General features: G+C 39.4%; 1 protein-coding gene across 1 annotated transcript in view; it reads left to right on the top strand.

Annotated features, from left to right (window-relative positions):
* The window catches only part of si:dkeyp-14d3.1 (transmembrane protein 132C), a 298,770-nt gene that overhangs the window by 104,941 nt on the left and 171,190 nt on the right, over positions 1-22,639 (top strand). The window contains exon 3 of the mRNA XM_041786996.1: positions 8,177-8,323. Within this exon, the coding sequence (XP_041642930.1) occupies positions 8,177-8,323 (147 nt within the window). The remainder of the gene's footprint in view (positions 1-8,176; positions 8,324-22,639) is intronic.

Raw genomic sequence — 22,639 nt, 5'->3', positions numbered from 1 at the left:
TTTTGGCAGCCTCAGGGCAGACAAAGTTGAGGCAAGACTTAACGAAAAGGGAGACAGAAGGATCGGTCTGTCAAGTCGACAGAACTTAGGAGGAATTCGCAAACTCTAGAAAAGTTCATGAGACTTGAGCGTGACAGCCCCAACTGTTCAAATAAGTAGGGTGGGATGGAAGTAAAAAGAAAAACAAAGAGTGAGTGGGAGTTATTCTACGAGAAGTGGGATGGGATGGGATTTTTTTTTACTCTGGTTTGGGATTTGGACGGAGCAGGATTATTTCTATTCATTACCAAAGTGGGATGGGGTGGGAATGAAAATCCTTTCCTTAGGAACCTTCCTAAGGACTACTTGAAAGCTCTTATTACTGAGCTGAGCCAAATGATCTAGACCTTTTGAAAGAGACAGATTTACCATTGCAACAAGTGAGGCTCAACAGACATGGCTGTGGAAACACAAACAAGATCAGGGTTTACTGCGCCAAACACGGTACTGCTTGGTTTAAACAGACCATGCATAAGCATTATCAGACACCCCTTATCCAGGCTTTAGATGGAGGGTTTTTTAAGACTTTTGGGACACCAAATAAGATTTTTTACATAGTTGCAAACAGCACAAACCTTTTTGATAGCACCTCCTGCTGCTGATCTGGAGTTCATCCTTGTAAATAATCAAATGTTTTATAGTTATGATGAGTATTTTGGGAGCTGGATAGTTTGTTTCATGGATTTAAAATCATGATATAAGGATTCTGAGAAATGTCAGTGGAGGAGTTGAATGGGGAATTTTTTCAGGTACCAGAGCTGATAAAAAGGTGTGCAAGCACTGTTGACCTCTAGAAGCCAACATATATTACCTTACCTTAATAGCATGAATAACAGTCGATAGGAAAAGGTGAATGCTTTTTAACCTGCAGGAGACTGTTAGACTGGCTGATAACAAGGCCAAATAGACCAATAAGTCAATAAAAGACACTTCAGCCATGCTGCAGCACTTGCTCTGTGGGCTTGGATATGGTTGGTGGAGTAATGACTGGTTTCCCTCTGAGACTCGACTGTGTTTAAAACATTCTGAAGCCTCACTGGAAACCACTGATAGACATCCTGAGCACTGAAGTGTAAAGAAAACCAGATACAAGACCCTTCTGCATCCCGTGGGACCTGAAGAAGGCTGTGCATGAGCTCTTTGTGTTACAGTGGTAAGCTCACGGTCTGTAAGTTCTTCCTCAGCACTTCTTTTCAGTCCGGCCTTAACGATAGATCTCCATTCAGGAGAGGAAAAATCCAGCCTCCGAATGAAGCTTTTATGCTGCAGTGCCCTGTGTGTTACAGGGTTTGCAGAGGGCTTAGAGTAAGTGTGATGTTTAAGTTTTTGGAGCAGCTGTAGTGTTCTCAGCATGTGTCAAAATAAAGTCACAGGGGTTTGCAGCTTTTTCAATTAAGTTAGGGAACTCAGTATAGGTAGCTTCAGTCAAAGGAGTTGATATATAAATACAGCCTTCAAGCCAAGTAGCCAGTGAACACTGATTCAATTTAAGGTTGTAAATACATCACATGTGATGGCTGCTCTTTATTATGTTTCTATGCTGCAGTGTGAAAAATCAGACTGCTTTCTATTTCATATCAGTTATAAACCCTGAAAGGTAAATTACTAAAAGAGTAGACATAAACATTCACTCAGTTTCATTCATTTTGAATGACTTTGATTTGATAAACCAGACAAATTACATTTTCCACACATCCTTAATCAGTAGTCTACACGGTCTTTATGTTTTTACTTCATTGATCATACTAAGTGCAAAGAGTAAATAAACCACTGTTCCACTGAAAACCTTTGTATAGGTATTAAATATTGTTGTCGATCGATTTTGGGTTTATATCTAGACATTTATTTTCCTACTGGCTGATCTGAAGGCATAGGGTGTACATGTATGTGGTGCCAGCTGTCCTCATCCTCATTATCTGCTGTTCCAGCACTCCCTGACTGTGCTAACAGTTCAAACTGATAGTGTGACCTTTCTGTCACTAAAATGAAGGTCTGTTATCACACAAATGGACTGGAATGAACAAGACAAACAGAATGGCATTAACCAGACAGACAGAATGGAGTATCCTACACTGACAGAATAGAATGAACAAGCCAGGCAGAGTGGAATGACTCAGATGGACAGAATGGAATGTGCCAGACAGAGGGAATGGAATGAAGCATTCAGATTAGAAGGATCCAGGCAAACAGGAAGGAATGTATCAGGCAGATACAATAGAAATATTCAGATGGACAGAGTGGAATGAATCAGAGGGACAGAATGGAATGAACCAGGCAGACAGAATGGAATGACCCAGACAGACAGAATGGAGTAAGCCAGACAGACAAAGTAGAGTGTATGAGACAGACGGAATGGAATAAACGAGGCAGACGAAATGGAATGAACCAGACAGATAGAATGGAGTGAACTAGGCAGACAGAATTGCATGACACAGACAGACAGACTGGAATGAGCCAGACAGACAGAATGGAGTGACCCAGGCCAACAGAATAGAGTAAATCAGACAGACAGAATAGAGTGAGCCAGGTAAACAGAATGGCATGGGCCAGACAGACTGACTGGAATGAGCTAGACAGACAGAATGGTTTATCAAACAGACAGAATGCAGTAAACCAGACAGAACAGAATGAATCAGTCAGACAGAATGGAGTCAATCCGACAGACAGAATAGAGTGAGCCAGGTAGACAGAATGGCATGAGCCAAACAGACAGAATGGAGTGAGCCAAGTAGACAGAATGGCATGAGCCAGACAGACGAACTGGAATGAGCCAGAAAGACAGAATGATTTATCTGACAGACATTACAGTAAACCAATCTGAATAGAATGAGCCAGTCAGACAGAATGGAATGAATCATTAAATACCCACCCCGTAGTGGAAGAAAGAGAGCTAGATCCATTTTAAGGATCTTGTGCATTCATTGTACACCTAATTCTGATATCCTGTAAAGTTCATTTGACACAGCTTGTCTTATGAAAATCAGAACACAGTTGTCTTGTGCTGCCCCGGAGAGTAAACTTCACAATATGAGCTGGACCGGCAGCTGTTTTTCCCATCATTTTCTGCCTTAGTCCAATCTCCCAAGAATATTGAAAAGACAGGAAAAAAATCGAGGGGAAAAAGCAATAAATATACAAGTGAAATTTAGTGAAAATAGAATTTAACAATAGCTAGATAATTTGAAACGTTATATAAAAGTCTAAAACTGGAGAGAAAAAGAAGAATAAAGTTTGACAATAGTCCCCTTTGTTGTCTCTGCTGTAACAGCAGGTTATTTTTAGACGCTGTTTGTTCTGTTTTATTTTCAAAGACTTAACATCTCCTGCCATTTCACTCCCTGTCTCTTGATTGTCCACACCTGTGCTGGTTACTTCCCTGCCCCTGATTTTGTCATCAGTCAGCCCTGTTCATACTGTGTTTTCCCTGCTCTCCAGCCAGATTGTCTTTTTCTTCTTGTAGGTTCATCACTTTCCAGATAAAGTTTCTAACAGTTTTGTACTTTGCCTTGTTTGTTGGTTTGGGGATCTTTTGTATACTTATTCCCTTGCTGGATTTATTCGCTGTTGTCGGACTGACCTCCTGTGTAATACTGCCTGCTTTGTCAGATTTGAACTCCCTCTTGTGTTGTAAACTGTGTTAGAGGCTCTGATCTGAAGAGAGCCATTACATATACAGTCCTAGGGCAAAATGACTTTTGGGTTTTGACAAAAAAAGTAGAGAATCTGGTTAGTGCCCTCAGTCAGTGCTGAAGATTCACCCAGAAGGTTCTGTTGAGTCTGGGTTTACACATGCAATCTTAAATCCAGCTTGTAGAATAATCAGGGTCATTCTGGTATCTTTATATATTCTGATGTCTAGGAATCAAAATCTGGGAAACTTTTCCTGCTCTTCATTCTGGTATAACCACAACAACCAATGAGAAACAGCATCTGACTTTGTTTCCAAGTTACCGACAAACATTTATCCTGAGGCTGACTTTAGCTCACATGCTACCACTGACAGAAAACAAAAAGGCATAATTTCTCAAAAGTTTTTGTAGAGTAACAATTTTTGTTGGACATGAATCGCCAGAAAAGTTCTCTCGTGAAACACAGCATTTTTTGGACCGTGTCCAAGATAACACACTTCTCACTGGGAGTAGAATACGCCATTTTTATAGAGCTGTCAGCTCTGGTGTTTCTATGTGAGATCCAACAGCATCAGGCATCAAGAGACAAATAAAAGGTAAAGGCCTAAACAAGGAGATCCAAACTTTCTGCCAACAACAGGAAAATGGCCTGTAGTTTGACAACAAGACAGCCAGTAGCACACGTTGAGAGAATAATCCCATATTTTATTCCAAAACAGCCTTTGGGTTATAATTTAGGTTAAGTCACATCTTATAATAATCAGCCCAGTTGGAGATCCATATTCTGTTGTTGTTCCTGCACATGAAGGAAAATATCATATTTTACACTAAAAGCCCTGTGGGTTTTAAAAGTAGTGACTCAGTACTTTGGGTAAACTAATCATGTAGAAGAAAAGATGATCTTAAAGAGAGGAGATTAACTTCTACACATGGTTTAGCCTGACTAGACTCGTCACTGTTAATGTTGAAGTGTGAGAACACTTGGCTGAAATAGTTTATGATTTCATCTTCTCTTTTCAGCAGGGGTGTAGCTAGGAATTTTGTGCCGACATGTAAATATTACAGCCCATCGTCGCATCATAGCATCCCGGACCTAGAAATATGTTTGATATTTATGATTGTGGGTTGTGAGGCCTCTGATGGAATACCCCCGACAACCAATGAGAGCGAGCAGACTGGGTAGCGTCATCAGAGGTGTTACATAGTCATACTTCATGGCACACAAACATAAAAACAGCTGTACCTTTCTTCCAGCAAGGACGTCATCCTAATCCTTTTCCTTGTTTTACGTTTTTTGTTGCAACTGTGAAACAGCGCAGGACAGCTTATTGTGGGGGTGTTATCGACAGACATCCATGTTTCTAAGCACTGATGGGCAGTAACAAGTTAGAAGTAACGCGTTACTGTAATCTGATTACTTTTTTCAAGTAACGAGTAAAGTAAGGGATTATAATTGCAAAAACAGTAATTAGATTACTGTTACTTTCCCGCAAGCAGGCTGTGTTACTGCGTTACTAAACTGTGATTTCATTTTACGAGACTGTCTCGTGAGTCACGTGACAATGACGTATGAGCGGCGCGATGTCAGTGGTAAACAACAGAAATGTGTAGTGATCAACAAGAGACAACATGGAGCGTGGGAGAGAGAAGGACCATGCAGCGTTAAATGCTTGGAAGTACCGACATTACTTTGAGTTTGACTCGGTAAAAGATGACAAACACATTAGCATACGCTGTACACTCTGCCTTTGAAGAAAACTTTTATCTACAGCGAAAAATTCCACCTCAAATCTGGGCAAGCACCTAGCAAGCACAGGAATGTGAAACTCACTGAAACCCCCGGATCCCCCTCCACTGACATGACCGCTGCGGCTACCACATCCAATTCCGAGGGCCCCTCTCCTGCTAAACAGGTGAAAATAGACTTAAGGGAGACAGGACTTAATGCTGCTGAACTGAAGAAGCTCGTCGCTGGCTATATTGTCGAAGACATGTTGCCCATTTCAATTGTAGACTCTGAATCATTCTGACACATCGTAGAAAAAATGCCAACCAAAAGCGGTGTCAAGCTGCATACTGTTAAAAGATGTAAATGTTAATAATTAAGAATACAGTAAGGAGAGACTTTGATTTTGATTATTTTATTGCTTTTATTTTATTATTTGATTTACATCTATTTGAATGAAGGAGTATACACACACAAAATGTTTTTATTTTATATGCTGGAATATGCTGAAATGTAAATTAACAGAAAAAAGACTTGCTTTATTTTATTAAAATATGGTGAAATGTGCAGAAAATAAGTTTAAATGTTCAACAATTTTCTCCAAGTCAGAGACTGTTTAATTTAATTTTTGCTTGATGCAATTTGCATAAAGTTAAAAGACTGAAACTAATAAAACAAGTTTTATAAAAAGAGACTGTTTAATTTGATTCAATTTTATATGATAGAATATACAGAAAGAATAGAATTAGGCTGAAAGGTCTATTGGTTTATAGTGTATTCAGGTTGTGCATCATGTTTTTGAAAAGTAATTGAGTAAAGTAATTAGTAAAGTAACTAATTACTTTTTAAAATAAGTAATTAGTAAAGTAACTGGATTACTTTCTTGGAGAAGTAATCACTAATCAGTTACTAATTACTATTTCCAAGTAACTTGACCAACACTGTTTCTAAGTGATATGATCATGTGTGGTTGGGATTGACTCACAGTCAGGCTGAGTCGTCTAGTGTGTGCGCTCAGAGGGTCATAAGATGAAAAATAGATAGAAACTGACCTTGTGTCTGTCGTCTCCCACATTTTAAAATCATTTAAGATTTGAAAATCGTCTAATATGCGGCAGCTACCACCTTACCTTATGAATTTCCTGCTGAAAACGCTGCTTCTGTATTTCAGAGAGCTTCTGACTGAATAATCACCACCTGTGGATGTATGCTGTGCTGCTCACCCACTCATCCAGCCTGTCTCCGCTGACAGTAAAGCAAAACTATGGAATAAAATTCAGTATGAGAAGGTCATGAGTGGTTCACATATTGATTGCACTGATTGTTAATGCAGGGTAGAATAGTAACCTTACAGTTAAGCTGAGTTGTGACAGACAGCAAGCAAGTCCTGATCGATGAGGGGTTAAATATGAAGTCGTGTCTCTTGGTGAAGTCAAGAATTTAGGGGTTTGTTTACTGCCTTGATTGACTCCGATCTCATCTGGAGAGCTACAAAATGTCGTATGGTCTGATCTTAGCAAATGACTGAACGTGATACGGTGCTCTAAATGTCTGTCTGCCTTCATGCTTGCACAACAGAGAGGGGAAGCAGCTGGTGAAAAGATATCAAATCACCATGAAAGACGGCAACACAAACATACGATCACACGCACACTTTTATTGTGACCCTTAGGTGACACGTGTATCATTTCTATAAAGAAGAGAAGCACCATCTGTCATATTATGCATCTTCTCTTAGCATATAACCTCCCTGACAGCATGATAAGGCCTCACATCAGAGGAAGAGGCTTGACTAGAGAGAGAAGATCCATTCATTGGCATACAGACAAGCAATCGCATGTTTAAGTGCAGCGACAAATTTGAGATGAAAGCGGAGCCGTATCTTTGGTCTCATCTGCCGCCTTGGTATGGATTGGATGGGGGAAAGCGATTGGGCCTTCTTCTATAATTTAGTTCTCTCTTCAGTCTTTGAACTTAGCTGTCACCCTCGGCCTAAATCATGTTCTCTGTCACTTTGTGGGACGTAAATGTACATCTATTCCACGTCAACACTTTCCCTTCAGATCAATTACTGATGTGCTTTACAATATGGGTTACCTTTAAAGAAGATTTTCATTTACAGTTAGGTCGACATTTTCCTTCTTTGTAGCGCCGAGCCAAGGGCATTGACGCTGTAATTTCGCCACAGTCAGAGAAACCTTTTCATAATGTCATTGTCAGGCTGACAGAGAATGAATCTATTACCAAGGAGGGTAAAAGAAGAAGAGACGGTCACATCCCGCTTTTAGAGTACCCTCATTTTATGCTAAACAGAATTTTCACCATTGATTACAGAGCACAAACCCTCACAGATAGTTGCTTCATGATTAGTTCTGGCTGATACATGGAGTCAGAATCAAATAAGATACCGCGGTAAATTACGAGTTAACTGCACATTTAATTTGCAGGTGTGTACTCCATTTTGACAATTGCATCGGCCTGTAGAGTACAAAAGCAACACACATGTTTAAAGCAGTCAATTGTCCTCTCGGGAAACAAAACCAGTGTGATCAAAACAAAGACAGCAGCTGCGACGTCTTTTGAAGACGAGACAGAGCAATGCACCATCTGGATAATGTATTGCTCCACAAAATTACTAAAAAAAGGGAAAGAAAAAAAAAAGATTGTCTGTGTGCACGCAGCTGCTCTGCATGGATCAGCTGGATGCATCCAATGACACGCTGCACAGAGGATCCTTCAGTCTAACATTTATAAACATGACTTCTTTCTTTTCTCTCCACAGAGTCAAGTTGAAAGAGGGAGTGACCTTTCTCGGGGCTCGTCCCAGCAACCCAACTCAGTGGATTGTAAGCCAGGACGTGAGGAGCGAAGGCCACCGCGTGGTGACTCTGCACTGCCGCAGGAAGGAGTCCGGCTACGAGCAGCAAAGGTCAGCAGAGAAATAACTTCAGTGTAAACAAATACACCTTTCTTTACAACACAAGTAGAACAGTGACTCCTGTAAATCATTAATCTTTCACTTTTGGTGGCAGAAAATCACATTTACATGACCTTCCTCACTTTCACAGTCTGAGAGAAATTATTAAAGCTGAACTTGCAGAAATGTTTTTTGTCACTCTGGAGCAGATCAGAAAGATAGGGGAAGCATTATTTTCATCTTTTAGCTCTGTCTTTGACCCACCCACTCTTGAATGAATCCCACGGCCCTTCTAATCACCACTATGTTTCCTGTGAGCCTAACTGGTTTAACTGGCTAATGCTTGGTGTCCACTGTGCAATTTCTAGCCGACACTGAGCCCACACGGAGTATGAGTGAAGTTATGATGGACTGTAACAAATGGAACTGGAGTTTCCTTTGAAAAGTTTCACACATGGAGGTGTATGTCATATCTATTGTCAGGTTTTCCTGCCTCAAACAACAAAAAAAACTCTTGTCAGGGCATAGATGGCCTAGCGGTTGGGCTTCGCCCAGGGGGGGTGGCACAGGGGAGAAAAGGGGTACTGATTACCTGGTTTCTTAGGGTAGGGCCCTTGAGAAGCCTGGAATGAAAAGTGTGTTTTTTATTTGTTTTTTGTAATTATCATCATTATTGAATCATATTGCAGTCATAAATGGTACTGGCACAACTGCTTGTGCATGTGCACTAGCATGTGTGCACAGCGTAGCCTGTCAATATGACTGTTCCTAACAATCATTTCATACAATGGCCAAAGTTTAGACAGCACATCTGACCAAAAACACTCTAAATAAGAAGCAGAGAGAAGAAAGTTATGCTCATGTTATCTGTGTGTTTCTTTGTAGTGCTGACTGCACTTATAAACTTTGTGTGTCATACTTTGACATGAAGACGTTTCCATGCAGGACTGGATGGGTTTGGAGCAGTATGAGTGCAGATCAGGGGACAAGCATGCTTCAGTAAGGTACAGGGTGAACTGGGCCTAGTGTGAGTGCACCCGAACCCTCTCAGTCATCAGTTTTGGTAGGGTGGGAAGCAATACAGTTTGTTTATCAGAGCTACTTCTGCCATAAGAGAAAAAGAAAAGAGAAAATAGATGAAACTGATAGGAGTGAAAGTAAAAACAGGAATCCTAAAGAAGTGAACAAAGAGCTGAAGGAAACTGAGGCTGACTACTGTCTCGATTTTCAACTCTCTACTGATTTTAAAACACGTGGGAGACCACTGACATAAGGACAGTTTTAACAGATTTTTAATGATATAATCCTCTGAACACACACACCAGATGATTCAGCAAGATACTACACACCTGCTGTTTGAAGTATCAGTGTCACTGCTCTCACATTTCTTACAGAAACTCACATGATCGAACATGACTTCAGATGAAAAACAAATGAGGAGGATTGACGTCATCAGCTGGCTGCCCTGGTGTTTGTTAGTAGACTAATCTTTACTCTATTTATGCTGTGCTGTCACCAACCTTGTCATTAGATGCTTAATACAATAAGGGAAAGGGTGATTTTCCCCATATAACTGCATAATGGCTCAGCCTCTCTGCACATCAGTGCATGTTTGTGGTGATTGGCCTACAACACAAAACGGTGAGCATTAACACTATGCATTTTGACTTATTGAAAAGTTTTAGAGCGTCCACTTTATTGTAGACAAAGCATCGCAACATTTGGCTGCAAGGAGACAGACACAGATTCAAACATGTTTACGCAGCACTGCCTGGTACAACCGACAAATGACAGCAAATATGCCATGTCAAAATAAACAAGATAACACAGGGGATGTGTCCCACCTTGGATTTATAACACCAAGGTGGGACACATCCCCTGTATTATCTTGTTTATTTTGAGCATGGAGAAGTGCTTTAAAGAGAGCTGACTCTAATCAGAAATCGTGGAGCAGGTGTGTTATCTCATTCAGGCGGGCCAAATACGTTTCCTTGTGGGCGTAATGTAGAGTTGTTTTCCAGCTCTGTCACTTTCTCTCTCAGTTACAAAGAAAAACCAGAGTCATGAACCTGTTGTAGTTTCCAGTATAGAGTGTGTGTTTGTGAGCAAAGGGCGTCTCCTCTTTGCCGTTGTGATGGAGTCAAAGGGATCAAAGTGACAACAATGGGTTTAGTGGCAAAAATTGGACAAAAGTTTCACAAACTGGGTTTAAAATGGCAAGAATGGATTATAGAGGCAAAAGTGGGATTAAAAGAAAAAAACGGGGAAAAAAATGTCAAAAAGGAGTGAAAGGTGGTAAAGTTAGATTAAAGTGTCAGAAATTTGGATAAAAGTTGCAAAAAAAAAAATGGCTTTATCGAGGCAAAAATGGGCAGAAACAGTAGTGAAAAGGGAGTTAAAAAGTGTTGACAAGGGGTTAAAAAAAGTGGTGAAAATGGTTGAATAGAAGTCGAAATTGCTTCACAAATTTTTTTGGTCCAAAATGAAATCACTGTTAGACGCTAGCATCAATGCTTCAACTACCACACAACCCCGGAGGGCCCATTCTCTGGGTTTGTAATGGGTACAGCTAAATCTCTGTGCAGTTCTCAATGTAATGGGGGACGGGGACAATGAGGGGAGCCAACTTAAGCGAAAGACACAACAACTTTGGCTTTTAAAGAAAATCTGTAGATGATCATGACTTTTTTTATGGCACCAGTTTTGTACCAGTACACCCAAGAAATCTTTGAAGAGGTTTCAACGACAATCAGAACAATGGTGGGGTGTGCAAGTCAACACAGACACACAAAGAGAGATGGACATGCTGCCAATTACAGTGAGATATGCTTATTTGTATGTATAAACCGGAACGATCTTTGTAGTCTTGGTAAATACACAGATTAAGATAGCCATGAGGGGGAAATAATATCACTTGCACATCTCTATAAAACAATGGAATGACTTTATTTCATGTTACAGCTGCTATAAATTCCTCTCTTTGCACTTTTGTGATATGTATCCTTTGAGCGATCGCCGTCATTTAGACTGTAGTGGTTCAATGTCATAAAAAAGCTTTACAGTCCTTTACATGACCATTGTTTTAGAGAGCGCCGCAACTGATTGTTACCATTTCCCAGAGATAGAGAGGCAGTGAAACGAGCAGTGTGAGTGCTTATCTAAGTGATGTTCCCTCTGCTCAAATGATGCACTCGACTTGACATGAAGGCCACTGGATATATCTGTAGAGACCACAGAGAGGAGGGAGAAGTTAATAGCATATTGGACACCCCCCACCCCCACCCCTCTCTCTCTCTCCCTCGCTCTTTCCCTCTGTGTCTTTTATTTGCATGTATTTTCTCCGCTGCGACAGCATCTGAGTTGTTTTGGTCATTTCCTATCTGTATTCACGTCCTTAAACTAATCTGGCAGATAGAGGAGTGATTGCCAGCAGTGGGGAAAAAAGGTTGCTGTGTTAATTAAGTGCTGATTGAAGGCCTTTGTGTCTTTTAATGGTTTTTCCTTCTCGGATCAGGAAGGAGTTTTAATGGATCTAACTTTCTAGTGACAGGTGTAATTTTATGGATTAGAGGCAGATTTGGGGTTGGGGAAAACTCCACTTATTTGCTCTTTAGCTTTTTCGTTCCACTTAGTAAATTCTCGAGCAACTCCCTTAAGAAAACAGGACACTTGACATTTGTGCTGTAACTTTATAATCAAACTTGTGCAGGGGTTATTTAAGTGTAGAGCAGGCTTTGAAACATGTAATGTGCCGGTTCACTGATTGCTCAAGATGTGCTGCTATTAACGGATCCCGACAAGGGATGATTATGGTGCAACTGCAGATGTATGGTGTGTAAAATAAAGGAAAGTACCTGCTCTCAAACCTCTGTAAAAGCAGCGTAATAGACCAATCATAGAGTAATTTGTTGTTTTATTCTACAAAGATAAATTTAAACTCAGCTCGGTTGCGATGTGTCTGTTGCTGCTGGCTCCACTCAGATCTTTCTGGCATATTTCTTTCTTTACAAGAGATTCAAATATTCACCCCACACAAAACACACAAGAACTTTATTTTGACTTTATTAGCAGTGAGTTCAAGCACAAGCTGCCCTGAGAACTCAAACTTCTCTGCAGACCTTTAATTCACTCCTGTAACAAGTTTTAACAGCTGAGAGTCTGACTGCCTGCAAATATGTGTAAATGGTGATTTTATTTGTGTACTCACTGACTTAGACCTGGGTGATTATGGCTAAAATAAAACTTTAAAAAATTTATTGACCATCCCCCAGCCCTTTTTTGGGCAAATAACTGAAATTGTGTATGTTTTTAAGTTTAATGCATCAATCTAGTGTACTTGGAGAACACAATTATGTGGTTAAATTTGTAAAAAAAACATTGTTCTCTTTAAAAAATTTTGTACTTTTGTAGTAATTAAAGCATCACTGTTCTGATGAAAAATACATCTTCTCCTAAGCCGTTGTTTTCTTGCAGACTGAATAAGATTGTCCACCAGGATTTTCCAATATATTGCCGCCATTTTTACCCTCTACTTTTACAAGCCGTCCAGCGCTGGCTGCTGAGAAGCATCCCCACAACATGATGCTGCCACCACCACTCTTCAAAAGGGGAATGATGCGTTTGTGGTGATGTGCAGTGTTTGGCATCTTCTCTGATGGCCAAAATGCATCATTTTGGTCTCGTCAGACTAAAAAACTTTCTTCCACTTGACCATGGAGTCTCTCACATACAGTGCTTAACAAATTTATTAGACCACCACCCAAAGTAAGGTTTATGCAACAGCTGCCCTAAATTAATAGCACCGGTACAAATTGGTAAAAACAAAATCATTTTTTATGTTTCTGCAATGGTTAATACACCAATATGTAGAAGCTCTTTAACCCAAATGATATTTTTAATGCTAAAATATAAGTATTATTGTTATCCATGAATTTTCAAATTTCCTGATTTACAAAAAAACTGAAAAAAATAGTAAAGCACATTAATTATTCTTGATTAATATGTCAAATTCTAGTTATTTACTTGCATTCCTGAACAGAAAAATGAGTTTTAGTGGTTGAACGTTATGCTTGATTCATTTCTGACTTCTCAGAGAAGCCCAGTGAGCCGGCTCAAATTTGGGTATAAAAAGGTGAATTCAGTTTGAAATTCCTCATTCCTGTTCAACATGGTAAAACATGGAGAGCTCACTGAAAATGAAAGAGTCCACATTAAAGCACTTCATGATGCTGAATGGTCTCTGAGACAGGTGGTCTAATAAATTTGTTAAGCACTGTACCTTCTGGTGAACTCTAGTCCAGATTTAATCTGAGTTGTCTTTAGCAGTGTCTTTCTCTTTGTTAATTTCCCATAAAGCTTTGACTGTTGAAGAACACAGGCAACAGTTGTTGTATGCAGAGTCTCTCATCTCAGCTGCTGAAACTTGTAACTCTTTCAGAGTAGTCATAGGTGTCTTGGTGGCCTCTCCTTCTTGCACACTTAGTTTGTGAGATGGCCTGATCTAGGCAGATTTACACATGTGCCATAATCCTTCCATTACTTCATGATAGATTTAACTGAACTGGGGGTAAGTTCAGTGCCTTGGATCTTTTCTGTCTCCGTCACCTGACTTAAAACTTTTCAATAACATTTTCTCTGTGTTGCTTGGAGTGTTCTTATGTTTTCATGGTGTAATGGTAGCCAGAAATACTGATTAACCAGTGAATGGACCTTACAGATACAGGCGTCTTTATACTACAATACCTTGAGACACATTCACTGCACTCTGGTGATCCCCATTTCACTAATTGTGAGACTACTAACACCAATTGACTGGACTATTTATGCAATCACTTATTTTACATTACATATTTTTATTTAATTGACATTACATTGTCTTCTTTTTGTCTAAAATGGCAAATTATATTGACCATGATTGATTTATAAAATTAATAAAAAAGTAAAACTTCTAATCTATTTATCTTTTTATAAGGAAAAAAAATCTAAAATCTAAGTAGTTAAAACACACTTTAAAGCTGAAGGATGGAAAATTAAACAAACTTTAGTCCATGAAACACACTTTAAAGATTAAGGAATAAGGACTTTTAAGGAGCAGGACTTCAGCTGACGTAGGTCCGCTGGTCCTGCTGGTAACTCCACAAACGTACACATTCAGGTGATATTTAATGGTTGTAAAAGGCCGATAGTAACAGTTGAAATGTTGGTTGTAAATATTGGCAGAAATTTTCATAAAGACATCATGCCGATACTTTAGTGTATCTCTAAGGAGCTCATTACAGTTCATGCAGATTGTAGGCCATGTTTTATTGTATTTTATTAGTTTGCTGTGGGGCAATTTAAAATAGTTAGTAGTTTAGACACCCCTGTAGATATAATACATCCTGCATGTGTGTGGCTTTAAGCATCTTGAACAACAATAAAAAGGAACTTTGAGAGAATTGCAGAAACTTTTGGCAGCCATCTCCTCCCTCATGAGCTGTATCCCTCTTTTTATTGAGGCATTCTTCTCTCTCCTGGGTCTCATGAGCTCACCTACAGTCAAACCCACATGCTCAGTTCCAGTTGTAGAATCATGTTTTATTGATTTACTAAGTGAAGGAGCCGGAGACAAGAGTGAGCATATTTAGTCTAATCCCTGCTGTTTGGGCCGTGTACGACGGACCGCTCCATAATCCCCTGAGCTGTCAAAGTCACTTCACAGAGACGACCAAAGACGCCCCGTGATGGCTACACAATACACAATGCTCCCATTTTTCTCCCTTCTTGTCCTCCCCTCTCCCAGTCACTTCAATGAGGCTCTTTAAGAAGGGATTAGACGCCGCTATCTCATCTGTTGAGTCCTCATTCAGCCTCTTTTCTTCTTTTTCTGCTGCCTCGTACTGTAAGCGGGATGATAAGGAGGGTGAGGGCTGTAGGTCAAATAATGACTATCCTGTTTGGATCTTATTTTTCACATAACAAGTCATGTGTTTTTTTTTAATTTTATTTCTCACTAATACTTAGACATGACTTTTTGCCTTTACAGCTCCTCTTCCTGATAGTATGCAGTTGTTCAATCAGGCATGGAGCAGAACTGAGCAATCCCAGGATTTTAAACTTTAATGTTTTGCCTTTAAGAAGTACTAAAATGATACCTGATCTGACAAAGTAATCTTTTGTCAAACTAGAAAGTTTTTTTATTTAAATCATCAAAAAATGGAGGAAAACTCTTGCATTGGGTATAAATTTTGAAAAGCATGAACAGCCTTTTTGGTGTCTTTGCAATTTTTGATAGACCTTATACTCTAAATCAGGGGTGTCCAAACTATGGCCCAGGGGTAAAATGTGGCCAGTGGACCATTTTTGATTGGCCCGCAGCAAACTCTAAAGATTAAATGAAAATGGCCCACATTTGAACATGATGCTTATGCTTGACTATATTTTATTTGGTTCCAGCACAAAGCGTTGCTTCCATGCTGGTTCTGTAAACAAACATTTTGACCAGAAGAATTCATTGATTTGAGTTTTTGTGACTAAATGAAAACATAACTGTAGATGGAAAACATAGTGGCAACCAAAATAATAACTATATTTTGATTTAAGTGCCCTGATAGATTAGGAATAAGGCTAATAGCAGTACTGATGCTGTTTTAGGGGCAGAACCAGTAGTAGCCAGGGCAGACCAGGCCCCCCTGAAATCTGACTGGCCTAAAAGTCTTAAAATGATTGTCTACTTGCCTTGTCAGACATTAACTCTATCTTTTAGCAATTCTTAACCATCATAAGATTGGTTTTAATACATTTATCATCTCAAGGTGAGGCATATGAAAGTGGCCCTACCACCCTTACATATTTTCTTACGTGCCCTTTAGTGGAAAAAGTTTGAACACCCCTGCTCTAAATCTTAAAGATTCCAAGAAAAAAATGGAAATCTTAAATCTGAGGTTGGGTTTATGCTTTCAATGGAGTAGGGCCACTATAGCATAGCTGCAGCGTAGTTTCCACACAGAATCTTAAACCACACCTCAGTTACCCATGACGCTGTGAGCACTATATATTTGTGCTAGGGCTGTCAAGATTAATCACATTAATCACAAGTACTCACAATTGGTACAATATTTTTTTTATTTAATCACAAATAATCTCATGCTTTATATTTGCTTTCAGCAAAATTTGGTTAAGCCATGTCAGCAGCCACAATAATGTGATAAGTACTGGCTGGGTGCTTTTTGACATTCCTGGTTTTGAAGCACGTTTTGGATTAGGATCATTTTGAGAGTGGAATTGTTTCTGTATTAGAAGCGCGTTTGTCATTCATGAATTTGTTTTTGATTCTTGAAGAGTGTTTTGTAAGTTGCATCACGTTTCCCCTTTTGAATTTCATTTGGATTTTTGATTGCGTCTCTAAAGTTGAAGCGTTTCTCTAATTGAAGCTGTTTTGTTTCATTTAGAGTACGCCTGGCTTTTGCACACCATTTGCCCTTGCCAGCCACCGTAGATAAGTCTTCCACTGCTCCTTAATGTCTATTTCAGTCTAAAAATCTCACAGACAGCTCAGTGGAAGATTCAGAAGTCACCTGCACCATGAGTGATCAAACATTTACCTTTCAAATGTTCGCTTATTTCCTTTTCTGTACATAGCAAGTTCCTTTTTCCATAGCAAGTTCTTTTTTCCATGGTTAAGACTGTATTAAAGTCTTCAGTCTACCTATAAATGCTGACCTGGCACACCAGATGGACTTTTTCATATAACAGCTGTGTGGATATATTTCACAATCATCTTGGAAAGCTGCCATAGAAAGTGTTTGGGAAGGGCAGGGCATTTAAAAAACTCTTGGAAGGTTTCGAGGAACATTCTGTCCATCGCATTCATGACCAGCCAATCAGAGCGGCAAGACAAAATGACATTTAGGCGTGTGCTACTCTTGGGCTGACATGCTGCTGCTGCCTTGGGTCGTTAATGGCGGAGCCTCTCAGTAAGTAAAATTGATGCCAAGGCTGGTTGGGAGACATGCAAAAACCTTTTCCCTGCAAAGACAAGCTTTCTGTGTGGTCCAGCTCTGATTAAACCGCCGCTTTTCTACAGCTACATCCGAGTTAACAGCTACAACAACCATCGTGTACACTCGCTAACCCCGACCACAATGATTACAAACCCATGCTGAAGTAGACCGGGAGAAGAGTGGCAACATATTTTCTGTAATGAAAAACCTGTTCTGACCAAACTGCTGTTGTGGCTAAGTCCCAGCTAATCACTCCAGTAGCAGTCATTATTATACAAGCACTCACACAACAACTAACCCTTTCCCCCGTAATGATCAACCCCGCCCACAGATACCACCTTGTTCTTCTCAAATAATGCTGATTGGTCTGAAAAGGTGCTCGAACGTTGTGAATTGGAGCTTTTCAAGATGGATTTGTCTGATGACAGACATGGAGTCTGGCAAATTCATCTGCTTGGCAAGGTTATATAAGGGCTGGTCTGTATCCAAAAAGGAAGCAAATAGCCCTTAGTTTACAACAGTAGGAAATCCAAAATGAACCAAAAACAATTTTGTATGCAAAAAAGTGGAATTTTAGAATGGGATTAAAAAGGGTGTGATTAACTGTGATTAACTACGGAAATCCTGGGATTAATTGTAATATTTTGGCAGCCCTAATTTGAGCAGAATTTCATGTGTTTTTACTTTCTGATAATACTTTAGTTACGCTAAAAAAGGAGTACATTTGACTATTTTCCAGTAAAACATGTAACTCTGGAAAAACTGTTATGAAGTAGGTTAAAAAAATACTGATTCTTGTCAATTTCGAATTGTAGAAACTAAGAAACGTGACTCTGACATGAATTAACTTTTCAGCACCTGTAGTGGTTACATTCTTGAAGAAGTGTATAATATACACTTCCTTCATATTATGAAGGCCTCTGCATACAGTTCAGGGCTACATGGACCTCTGGCTTGATTCAGGCTTAAGTAAGAAGAAATAGCTCAAATCCGGAAAATGCATGCTCTTTGGATAAGATATTTTTATTATCTGGCAGTATTCTTTAGCATAAAGGTTCCTTCTATGTCTTTTTAAAATCTGTTTTCTCAAAATGATATCAAGGATTTTACTGAGGACTTCAAACAAGACTTAACCAAACTATAAAAATATGTATAATAAGCACTCAAACATGCACAATGCTTCTTTCAAAGCCATATTTTCTTATTTCAAGCATTTAATCCTTTTGATATAAGTCTTCTTTGTTCGACTGCCGCTCACACTATGAGTCATTTCATTTGTTATTACATCCTATAATAGTCACTTTTTTCTTCAAACTCTCTAATCTGAGGTTTTTCTCATTTCTCTTACATTTAGTGAGGATGACTTATTGAAGTGCTCTTTTCCCAGGGTGAACAGCCTTATTTCAAGACAATTGCAGAGGCATTTGGGTCTAAATTTAGGCACATTTTCCTACCAACAAAGTTTTTTTCTATATCACACAAATATGCTCGTTTTTAGTCTGACTGCCCCAGTTTTTAGAAGTCTGTGCTTTCTGACTCCATATTATTTTACTTGTCTAAAAATCTTGGCAGGGGAGATTTTCTTCTGTAGCTGGCAAATGATATTAGCCATTTAAGTCATTTTTCCTCTATTTAATGCTTTTCACATTGAATTGTGGTGAACTCACAAAATCAGTTAACTTTCCTCATACGAATACAGTTTGAAAACTGAAAATTAAGGCTGTGTATCATAAATTTTTACCCTCACTATCTCCCAGCTGTTACACTATTTCACTTCCCAGCATTGCATGTTCAGTCTAACCCAATCAGAGACGCTTAAACCTAAGCATGCATGCAAAGAAACAGGACGCTTGCATGGAAACATGGAAAGCAGAATGGAAATGTAATCAGAGCTAATCTTGTAGAAGGATGAATTCTAGCAACTTCTATGAGACTTCTTTACATTTTACATGCAAAGATTCTCAATCAGTGATGCATTTGATTGTCGAAGCAACAACACGTAGGAATTCATTTTGGTTTGGTACCCATCAAGGCCATCAAGTCTGAGACATCACCCAGTAAAGCTGCTTAACATGAGACGACGATGACACCAATCATGACAGCCTCATGTTGCAGCCCAGTCTCTTCTGAAAATGAATAACTGCAGGGATGTACACTTCTTGCTCGGTTATTCTTCTCTTTTTGGACTCATCAGTCACCGTCCTCTTTCGTCCAGAGCTGAGACAGGTTGATGTGTGAACTACCTAGTTGTAAGCCTTTCCTGTGAGAAAACCACGGCCCGCTGCCAAAGTTACATCAGTTATGTGTGTTAAAGGAAGTCAAGAAAGACAAGAGTGGGGGGTGTAGATCCGGCGCACACTGTGACACTGTAGAGCTGGGTAGGTAATTCTGGCACAACTTCCCCAACTGCCGAGGTACAGGGAGGATGAAGAAAGTCTAGAAGGAAACAGAATGTTTCAGCAACACTTGTAGTTCTGTGAACAACTTTATTTATTGATGAAATGCGCTTGTTCTTTTTTTTCTTTTTTGTTAACATTCAAATAGACATGCTGAAATAAACTCCAACTCAAACCCAGGCTGAATATCACCTAAAAATGCCAAGAAGTAAAGAGGGAAGGATACAACATTGGAGAGACAGCAAAGAAAAACAATCACTTTCCCCTTCTAAGAATGTGCTTTATTAAAACGACATTCAAAGTCTGAAAAAAAAGAAAAAATAACAGGTAGGCCTGGCTTCCCTTGTGGGCTCCCTACATTACATTGAGCTGCTTGGCTCTACGGCGGCCCACCGTGGCAGTGGATTTTCTTTTCTTCTTCTAAGTGTCTTCTTCTTCTTTTTGAATATAAGTTTAGAAATGGGGCTTAATTAATGAAACATTACAAATAAAGTAGTATTGAATTATATCATATTATAGATATTAAAGAGAAAATTGTAATGACAGATTTTAAAATGCCATGATGGAATTTTTACGACGATCCTGCCCTGTGAGCATGTTTTGTTGCTTTTTCAGTCCTGATAGTAAAAAAAAGTAATATTTCACTTAAAATGTGAAATAAGCCTATGCTGCAGATGTATTTTATAGTAGCCTTACCTAAAGTAAAACCAGTTATAGTCATCATCCCCAGCACTTATCAAAAGTCACTTTTGCTAATAGTTATTGTCCCTCCCACTTTTCAAAACAAACTGACACCCTTGGTTGAACTGCTGCTCCTGTGCATCCAAAGAGCCAGTAGAGGGGATTCGGGCATCTAATCAGGATGCCTCCAGAGCGCCTCCTTTGGGAGGCATGTCCGGCTGAAAGGAGACCTTGGTGAAGACCCTGAATATTCTGGAGGGATTATATTTCCTGTCTGGTCTGAGGACACCTTGGGATCCCCCAGAAGGAGTTGGAACGTGTTGCTTGGAAGAGGGAGCTGCGGGTTGACTTGCTCGACCTGACACCACCATTACCTGGCCTCAGATAAAAAGAAGATGATGGATGGATGGATCTACTTTGAAACTTCTTTTTTTCAGTTGTAAAAGTGACATACTGTGGTTTTTAAAAACAAACAGGATGTGATATTTAAAGCAAACAAAATAAAAACACTATTTTCACAAGAAGAGTAAAAACGAGAAAGTCAAAAGAGGTACTGCAAAAATAACAGTACCCCAAAAGTTCCTCACAGGAGCTTTAAAACAATGAATGAGTAAATAATACTCATTCATTGTTTTAAAGCAATTAATGAGTAAATAATACTTCAACTTCGAGATTAAATAAGTAAAGCTATGGAAGGTGGAGACTTTGTGGAGCAGCTGTAAACTTTGAGCAGCTTTTATCGAGTGACGTCAGTAGTAAACATCATCATCATCAGTAACTACACTCATGACTGCCACAAGGTTAGATGGTCATCCTGACAAACACAGACACTTGGACCGAGCTTAAATAGACTGTGGTAAAAATGGATCATTGCCACTGGGCCTTGAACTGGACTTAAGTGTCTCTGAATAATGTGTGTGGTGCTGCTAATGGCGCTGCTGTGTGAATGTTAATGTTTGCCATAATGGAGCTGAGCCCTGCTGTTAGCATGTGTGTTGCTGATGAGTCAGGTGCACTCAGTGAGCAGGTTCACTCAGTCACTTGAAGCCACTCGCCCGGCCCAGCTGAGCCGCTCCTTTCTTCTGCTCCACAGCTGATGTTCCAACCACGCCCGGCTCGCTCTGAACACACATTAAACAAGAATAAATCTGACTTCATCGTTTTGTAGTTGCTAACTCTTTCTCTGTGCTTTTATTCCACCTTCTTGTTGACATTTGAATTGCTTTACAGCTAAACATAATCTACATCTTTGTCAGTACTCATCACACAGAACATTCTTTTTCTGAAAGATGGATGACATATTTTGAATCTGTTTCTCTGCCCTGCAGACATTTCTATGGTAATGCAAACTTGCATACCTTCCCTTCTTGGCAGCATCATGTTTAATAAAAGTAACACAGAGGTGACAGTTTTTCATCAGGAAGTGCTTCAGTGTAAAGACAGGTTGGCTTTTGTCTGAAAATAACAGAGCTGGAGTCACCCTAAAGGAAGCACCGTGAGACAGCTGGTGTCATTTCTTTTTATGTACATAAAATTCATCTGTTTAGCATGCAGAGAAGAACTAATAGCAGCTCAGGATTTTATCATCAGATGTTCTAATAAAAGGCTGGATCTACTTTAGATGTACACAGTACTGGGTAGCAGACAGAACCTCTGAACTACAGTGTGAAACGTAAAGCTTTAGACCAAAATATGTGGTCTTGATTAGGGCCCGACTGATATGGACTATTGAGGACCAAAGCCGATACCGATATTAGGGGGAAAAAAATTCTGACAACTGATATATTTGCAGATTAAATTTTTTACATCGTTTTTTAAATTAATTGATACATGAAATGAATATCTGCTTCTGACCCCTTGAATGTAGTTCAAAATATTAGGAACACCTTTTAGAACAACAGCAACACTCTCTAATCTCAGTAATAAACATCAAAAGGAATGGGTCCTCTCTCTGACAGTGTCAGCATCATTTACAAAGTCATACACTTGTTCAATTCATGGTAGAGATGTTACTGGTGAGATATTGCACTGTTACGTTCCAGTGTTAATTTTGTTGACTATTTTCGTTATAGTTTTTGTTAATAGCCTTTTTCCCCTGACGAAAATGAGACAGTAACTAATAAAAACGAAATGAATTGACACTGTAGTCAACAAATAAAAACGAGACAAAAACGTTTGACAGAGACTTTATCCAATCAGACCTAATTTCGTCATGTAGAAAGTAGGGGCAAGTTAGGCATATAACCAATCACAGCTACTTTGGCTGTGTG

Source organism: Cheilinus undulatus, linkage group 5, assembly GCF_018320785.1.
Source record: "Cheilinus undulatus linkage group 5, ASM1832078v1, whole genome shotgun sequence".
Classification (NCBI taxonomy): Eukaryota; Metazoa; Chordata; class Actinopteri; order Labriformes; family Labridae; genus Cheilinus; species Cheilinus undulatus.
The sequence above is the reverse complement of the archived record's forward strand: the minus strand, read 5'-3'. Positions and strand labels throughout refer to the sequence as shown.